The sequence below is a fragment of the Coptis chinensis genome, chromosome 3 (genome assembly GCF_015680905.1).
Source record: "Coptis chinensis isolate HL-2020 chromosome 3, ASM1568090v1, whole genome shotgun sequence".
NCBI classification, from domain to species: domain Eukaryota; kingdom Viridiplantae; phylum Streptophyta; class Magnoliopsida; order Ranunculales; family Ranunculaceae; genus Coptis; species Coptis chinensis.
In genome coordinates, this window is record NC_141458.1 from 72,831,910 (window position 1) to 72,840,072 (window position 8,163).

Genomic DNA, 8,163 nt, shown 5'->3' on the forward strand with positions numbered 1-8,163 from the left:
ATGGACTGTCCTAGTAATTACAAAGATCTCTATAATGCTTTGTTGGCGGAGATGGCTAGACTGAAAGAAGTAAGGGACGATTCGACGAGTAAAGGTCGTGAATGGACCAGTGGATGAAGGATGTAGAAGAGAAAGAAATTGAGGTCGATAAATTACAAAAAGTTCAATGAACTACCAGGAGGTATTTTTCCAACTCACATTAGTGCAAGGGATAGGTTTAGTAAGGAAGTTTGGGGAAAGTCTAAAAGTAGCTAAAGCTTTAAAAGAAAGGGTGATGAAATCTCGAATCAATTGAGATGTTCATAAGTGAAGTAGCAACAAGAAAATCATTTATTTGATTTGTTATGTTTGTGCTTGAGATATGTTCGTGTACTTGGTGCCTTCTATCTGCGTTTAACTGGGACAGATCTTGATGTGTACCAATATCTTGAGCCACTTTACAATGACTATCTAAAACCGAGGCAAAAGTTAGTCTGATGGACGTAAGCATTTTTTATTATTTATTAATTGTCGGATAGGTAAATGTTTAACTTATATATCTCGTCTAGGTTTTGCTTTGACACATGTGGATGAGGTCATTGATGAACTTCGACCAAGGACTATTCTGTGACATTGCCATGCCTCGTATCAAGAAAAGGTACCTTTTATTAGTTAGTATAAGTTTCTTTGCAAGAACAGGAATTTAAAGATTACATGTAGCTTTTGAGTAATTATCCGAGTTTAGGCCATTTTGGAATTCAACGACTTTACTAATGTATTCTATACAAACAGATGGACCCTTGAGTCAATTGGGACGTTGGAACCAAGAAGAAGTGCTTTAGAGGATGATTTGGAGGAGGAAGAAGATAAAGAAGATGATGACCAAATTATGATTGATTCGAACCCGATACCGTGAAAAGGTTGGGATGCATTATTTTATTCAATCAAGTTATCCGCTTTTGTTTTGATGAGTAACATTTCGTTTTCATCGATCTGTTTTTCTTTTTGTAACAGGATCACTATCGTGGTGAAGTCCCCTGCAAGAGATCGAGATAGGGATAGAAAACGTGATTATCGACATCCACCGCCAACCAGATAGAAGTTTTTTTTTTCATATTAGACTTCCGTGTTTTGTTAGTCCGGTGGTTCATTTGCGAGTTCATACAACTCATTATTCTGGCGGGTTGTCTTAAAAGTGACTTTATAACTACATGGAAAAAGAAAAAGTCAATTTTTGTACGGGTGGATTCATTCTTCTTATGAATTTCTCATATTCATTTTCTAGATCCCATGAACAACCCGATGTCATACTCGAAAATTCAATAATCATGTTTACATTTAATTAGACCCGAGATTGGATATCACATACCAAAAAATAGTGAAAGAAGAAAAAACTGAAATAATTGTAGAAAACCCATCAACCAAAACAAGACCACCCCAGAAGTGACTAATTCAACAAGAAATGAACTAGAAAACCCTTTAAAAACAACCAATTAAAAAAAAATTGGAAATGAAAAGAAAAGAGGCATACCCATTATAAAATCAAATTCCTTGCTTCTCAAAAAAAAAAAAAAAAAAAAAAAAAAAAAGAATAAGAGTTGTGTTGCTAAGAGTATCAGTTTTAAGTCATCCCTTTCGGTGTAAGACAGTCCAGTCCAGTCCAACTAACTAAAGCAGAAACGCTAGTCAGTTGAGAACGTCTTTTCACTTTAAGTTAGTTTATTTAAACTGATCTTAATACAGGACTAGCAAAATCTAATCTAAGTGTAAGACAGTCCATTCCAACCAACTAAAGCAAAAAAGCTAGCCTGGTGCGAACGTCTTTTCGCTTTCAGTTAGTTTATTTAAACCGATCTTAATGTAGGACTAGCAAAATCTAATCTAAGTATAAGACAGTCCAGTCCAACCAACTAAATCAAACAAAGCTAGCCAGCAAAATCTAATCTAAGTGTAAGACAGTCCAGTCCAACCAACAGAGGCATAAAGGGATAGTCTAACTGGAACATCTTTGTTTATATAAGTTAGTTCAATTAAATCATTCCTAATGCAGGACCTACATATTTCGTCTATGTATAAGACGGTCCATTCCAACTAACAAAAGGGGGCATAGAGTAGCCCAATGTGAACATCTACTCTTTTTAAGTTAGTTAAATTGAACCATTCTGACCAACACGTCTCTCTTCATTTGAAATTTGAAATTTTGACAAAATATTTGGTACAACTTTATTGTAAGGTCGGATTTCAAAATTCAAATTCAAATTTTGGCGGGTTTGAGATTTCACGAAATTTAAAATCCAATTTGAAATTTTGGGCAAAAAATTTAAATTTAAATTTTGTGTTTTGAATTTCAAGTTGGTTTTGTGTTATCACTAACTCCAATTTCAATTCAATTCATGTTTTCATATTGTATTGAACATGAAATGAAGAATACAAACCAAATTACCAAAATATTGTGTTCGAAATTTTACTAAAATTTAAAATTCAAATTCAAATTTTAAAATTTGGGCGGGAAATTTCAATTTCAATTTCATCTTCAAGACTTCAAGACTTCATATGGAAAAAAAAAAAAAAAAAAAAAAAAAAAAACTACAAATCAATTGACCAAAAAAATTGAATCAAAGTTTTCCTTCACTATATATATGCTCTGAACCCAAAACCCAAAACCCAAAACCCTAAACTGAGTCGTGTATTTAAATTTCAAAAATAATTTTGTGAGCGAAAATTCAATAATAAATTTTGAATTAAAGAAAAAAAAATATTGTTCAAATTTAATTTCATTCACATTTCTGTAAAGTACAAAACCTTACCCATAAACCTTAAACCATGAACTCAGCTCATATAGTGTAGTGGGGAAGACCATAAAATGAATATGTAACATTTAGGTGTATAAACAATGGTTAGTAATGTTTATTTAATTATTATCTTAAAATAAAGATTTTGTCAGCCATTGTGAACCAAATTTGAGTGAATTACTAAAAATTGACCAATTTTGACCAATTAAACGGTTTATAAACCCAAAACCCTAAACTGAGTCGTGTATTTAAGGGAAATTTCAAAAATAATTTTGTGAGCCAAAATTCAATAATAAATTTTGAATTAAAGAAAAAAAAATATTGTTCAAATTTAATTTCATTCAAATCTCTGTAAAGTACAAAACCTTATTCATAAACCTTAAACCCTGAACTCAGCTCATATAGTGTAGTGGGGAAGACCATAAAATGAATATGTAACATTTAGGTGTATAAACAATGGTTAGTAATGTTTTTTTAATTATTGTCTTAAAATAAAGATTTTGTCAGCCATTGTGAACCAAATTTGAGTGAATTACTAAAAATTGACCAATTTTGACCAATTAAACAGTTTAGATCAGCTATCCAAAACGAGATAGGTTAGTCCAGTCCAACCATCCAATGTAGATGGAGTTAGCCTAATCTGAACGTCTTTTATTTTAAAGTCGGTTCTAATGAACCGTTCTTAAGACAGGTCTAACACAATTTCCAATCTTTCTAAGATGGTCCAGTCCAACCATCCAATGCAGATGGAGTTAGCCTAATGTGAACGTCTTTTATTTTAAAGTCGGTTCTAATGAACCGTTCTTAAGACAGGTCCAACACAATTTCCAATCTTTCTAAGACGGTCCAATCCAACCATCCAATGCAGATGGAGTTAGCCTGGTCTGAACGTCTTTTATTTTAAAGTCGGTTCTAATGAACCGTTCTTAAGACAGGTCCAACACAATTTCCAATCTTTCTAAGACGGTCCAGTCCAACCATCCAATGCAGATGGAGTTAGCCTAATCTGAACGTCTTTTATTTTAAAGTCGGTTCTAATGAACCGTTCTTAAGACAGGTCCAACACAATTTCCAATCTTTCTAAGACGGTCCAGTCCAACCATCTAATGCAGATGGAGTTAGCCTGATCTGAATGTCTTTTATTTTAAAGTTGGTTTCAATGAACCGTTCTTAATATAGGTCCAACACAATCTCCTATCTTTATAAGACAGTCCAGTCCAACCATCCAATGCACACAGAGTTAGCCTAATTTGAACGTCTTTTATTTTTAGGTTAGTTTTGATCAAAATTAAAACTCTAACTAATTTGAAATTTTGGCAAAATGTTTTAGACCAATACATGTAAACAATGAAAGTCGAAACATCAAAATTAAAATATGTAAAATGTTTGGTTCCAAAATATATAAGAAACTCAATTCCATTCTATCAAAGTCTTTACAAAAACTTTTCATCGCAAAAAATGTTTCTTCATGTATCCTCTGTAAAGTATAAAATATTTCAAACATCTATTTGCCCAACTACACTAATCGACAAAATTGGATCTCCTTCGAAAGCCCTCCGCTTAAGCAATCCCTTGAACATTCAACCCTTGGAATGCCTCAACACGGGTTTTCACTAGAATTTCCCAGTCTTTTGCTATTTCTAGACTACTCCTGCTCCAAAACAACACTACTTTTGGAATTGGGCAACCATCTTCCAAATCTAATTTAATGTAATGATTACTATTAACATAACCGATCCCAAGCACATTAGCATTATTTAGATCCACTGGGGATCTCATAGGAAGAAAGGTATAACAATATGATGTAGAGAACTGTACAAGGACAACGTCAAATCTCGACGCAAACAAATACCCAGTAATAGGCATATCCATTCATTTGTTCCTCTTGGCACGAGTTCTCTTCTTTTTCCTTATCATTTTATTTAATCCATCAACAGCTTCCTGGGAAAATATCCTCACATAATATTCCTCATTTGACATTAACTCACTCAATAACTCTTGTCTCATCCAAAACCAGTCGGTTTCTTTTCTTCCCAAAGCCAAGCAAAGAGCCCTGAAACCACAATTTCCATCGCCGACAGGGTCTTCAAAACTAACAATAAATTGTAGCAATTCACGCGGAAAACACATTTTATATCCAGATTGAGCAATGGAGCAACTGACATCAAAACTTAGTTTCTTCTTCCCCTTTAAAACATATGGTTTGGCCTTGGGCTTCGTTATAGATTGTGGAGTCACAGGTGGAGCATCTGGAAGATGCTCAATTTCATTAATGGAGCAACCAACATCAACATTTTGTTTCTTCCTCTTTGAAACATATGGTTTAGCCTTGGGCTTCGTTATAGATTGTGGAGTCACGGGTGGAGCATCTGGAGGATGTTCAATTTCATTAATGGAGCAACCAACATCAAAATTTGGTTTCTTCCTCTTTGGAACAAATGGTTTGGCCTTGGGCTTCGTTATGGATTGTGGAGTCACGGGTGGAGCATCCGGAGGGTACTCAAACCATGACGGATCTCGAGTAGTTGACCACTCTTCTTTTGCTGGCCTCTTCTTAGTACTGCCCTTTTAGGACGACCTTTTGGTGTAGCATCCTCCTTTGGTGGCTCCAATGATGAACTTTCAGCGTTGCAAGTTCCATGAGCATCTTTATCATAGATCTCTGGCGGTCTTCTAAGTCGATCCTAGTCATTGAATAAATAAATCCATAGCTGGTTTGTAATCAACACCAATGGGATCACTAGCTCTCGGTTCAATAGACAACTTTTTCCAAAATTCATCAATTTCAGAAAGAGGTATTCTCGCACCTTTTTGTTTGAGTATCACTAGCTCATGCGCACACGGCAACCCGTGTGAAGTACGCAAAGTGTGGTCGCAAACACTATCATCTACCCCAATGACATTTATACGTCTCATCTCTTCCAAAATCAAATCTAAAGCTCTCTTTGAAATAAATCCTCTGAGCTCACTAAAAAACTCGTCATTGTGCTCGTGCTGAAATCTAGTTAAACTCCTCTCAAAAGAGGCTCTAATTTCGCTCATCTCAATATTGATAACTGGATGGATCAATTTCCACATTCCAAGAAAATCATGTTTGCATGTCCCCTTCAAGCTCGACTTTAGTCGAGCATGCAATCCTTCCACCCTATTCGTCGTAGTGTTTCCATAGTGGTTTTGTTGGTCTATCCAGTAAGCAACAAATGCTTCTTTGTAAGACAACCATGTTCTACGCAAATATTGGATGAGCACAGGATAGTCTTTAAAAGCTAATTCTATAGAAGCAAACTTTCTCAAAAAACCCTCCTGTGTCTTTGACTTTACCACATTAGTCCACATGGCACAAAGTTTATTTATGTTTTGCTCGTCACTGAGAATATATTTTCCCATTTTCAAGACACATTGGGAAATGTGCCATCGACACAAGTGCTTCTTTGCATTTGGAAAGACTACATCGGCTGCATTCTGCAAAGCTAGCTCCCTATCAGTCACAATCAACACTGGAACTTCAGGCATGAGTATCTCTTGAAACCTTTCCAATGCCCAAGTGTAGTCATACTCTTTTTCCTTTTCCATCAACACATGACATGCAGTGAAAGTCATATTGGTCGATGTCACTCCTGCAATCTCTAACAACTTGAAATGATACTTGTTTGTCCTATACGTACAATCCATGAGAAAATTTTGGTTAAAAGTCTTAGCCATTTGGATCGAACCGGATGGGGCCCAAAACAATTCACAAACCTCATTGCTACCTTCTCGGCGTTTCTTTGTACTCCACATATCCATTTTCCCTTAACAATCTACCCAACTCTTGCAACTGTGTTCTATTTTCCATTTCATCAAGTCTAATTCTATGTCTTGCGTTATACATTTGTCTCATGGAGGACGAGTTTAATATATCTCTTGCTTTGACAGCATTCATGACCTCTTTTGGTTTGACTCCAACTCTACTCATCTCAGATACAAGAATCATTTCCATCTTATTAAACCTTCCCATATAAGAGTGACCTTCCATAGTTTTTGCCATCCCATGATTATGACGACCACAATCAACTCTTAGTGTCCATCTATCTAAACTACCACGTTCAAAACACGCTTTTAATTTAAAAGGACAATTCATCTTTTTTGTTCCAGTCTTTCTTACTGCCTTCTCAATTGCTTCTACCTTTTTATGAGATCGAAATTTACCACCACGCTCACATATCAAAATAAGTCTAGGAGCCTTCCCACCAATTGCATTTTGAGATTTCCCGGTGATCTATAATAGCTCCCACTTCCTTTATTTATGTTGTGTCCAATCAATCAAATCTTGGCGACTATCAAATACCTATAAATCAATTTAAGTATTCATTAATCCATGGGTAAGAAGGTATTAAATCAAAAATTAAGTTTCAAAACATATATTCATCCATGCATACCATGTTGGTGTTAAAATGTTCGGTTTGATCTATGTAGTGCTCTCCTCAAGATGCATTTGAATTTTGTGAAGTCCGAAATGCATCAATTGGTACCTCATTGTGACTGTATAGAGGGATCCTATAACATTTACTGATTGAATTATAATGTTAGCTAAAAATTTGTCACAAGAAAAATATGGGATGTCTATCAAAGTAACTAAGAGACGGCCAAATTAGACCGTCCTAATGCTTCATAAGTCGCTCCGGTTTGGAGCTTGAGTCTTAGAAAGTTAGTTGGCCTGGGATGTCTCGAACGTAAGACTATTCCCATTTCCCAACACTCACTATTCAAATCAACCATTAAACGGAAGAGATCGTCCTTATAGATTGAGTTTGCATAAATACTTTGTAATCACATTTTGTACAAGTCGTCCTCATAATGATTTCATAATAAATTGATATTGGAATCATTATGAACAATAGTTGTATATGGAGTTACCTCGTCTTGGTCGCCGTCTTGGTCACTTGATTGAAATTTCTCTTCATTAAATAGTTCATTTTTCACATTAAAAACATCATATGCCCATTCCATTTCACTCAATGTCAAAAAAAAAAATGAAAAACAAAAAAATGGGTTGTAAATAGAAATAAAACAAAAGAATTTGAAAAAGAAGATGAATATGTGTAGAGAAAGAAGAGATGTGTGGGTTAAGTTTATTTGGATTGGAAAATGAGAAGAGTGGAAAAAAAAGTGTGGGTTTAAGGAAGGTTTCTTGAGAGAGAGTAAAAAGACAAAAGTTGAAGAGACCCAAAGTTGAAATTTATGTGTTTTCACTTTTTAAGTGGAGTCTGCCCTAAGAGATTATTTCGGGACATATCTGGTATTAAATTTTTTTAAAATGGGGTCTGCCTTGAGATATATGGGGTCTGTATATAGCAATTCCCGACTGGAAAGGATACTCAAAATTAGAGGTTTTAATTGGTGAAATACTGAA

General features: G+C 35.0%; 1 protein-coding gene and 1 pseudogene across 1 annotated transcript; one reads left to right on the forward strand and one right to left on the reverse strand.

The window, feature by feature from the left end:
- LOC147510723 (pre-mRNA-splicing factor 38-like) lies at positions 1–1,078 on the forward strand (annotated as a pseudogene).
- Positions 1,079–4,643: 3,565 nt separating this feature from the next.
- Positions 4,644–6,750, reverse strand: LOC147510724 (uncharacterized). The gene is made up of 4 exons (XM_086598228.1): positions 6,524–6,750; positions 5,598–6,426; positions 5,278–5,455; positions 4,644–5,140 (listed from the first exon to the last, which is right to left on the reverse strand). Exons 1-4 carry the CDS (start codon positions 6,748–6,750, stop codon positions 4,644–4,646), a joined length of 1,731 nt encoding a protein of 576 aa, XP_086454354.1.
- Between the last annotated feature and the right edge of the window lie 1,413 nt (positions 6,751–8,163).

Excerpts from the sequence above, each read along its gene's own strand:
- LOC147510724 (XM_086598228.1), bottom strand. The coding sequence starts at position 6,750 with ATGGAAATGATTCTTGTATCTGAGATGAGTAGAGTTGGAGTCAAACCA. Across the intron at positions 6,427-6,523 it reads TACAAAGAAACGCCGAGAAG|GACAAACAAGTATCATTTCA; the intron begins GTAGCAATGAGG and ends TTGTACGTATAG. Across the intron at positions 5,456-5,597 it reads TGCCGTGTGCGCATGAGCTA|GATCGACTTAGAAGACCGCC; the intron begins GTGATACTCAAA and ends TTCAATGACTAG.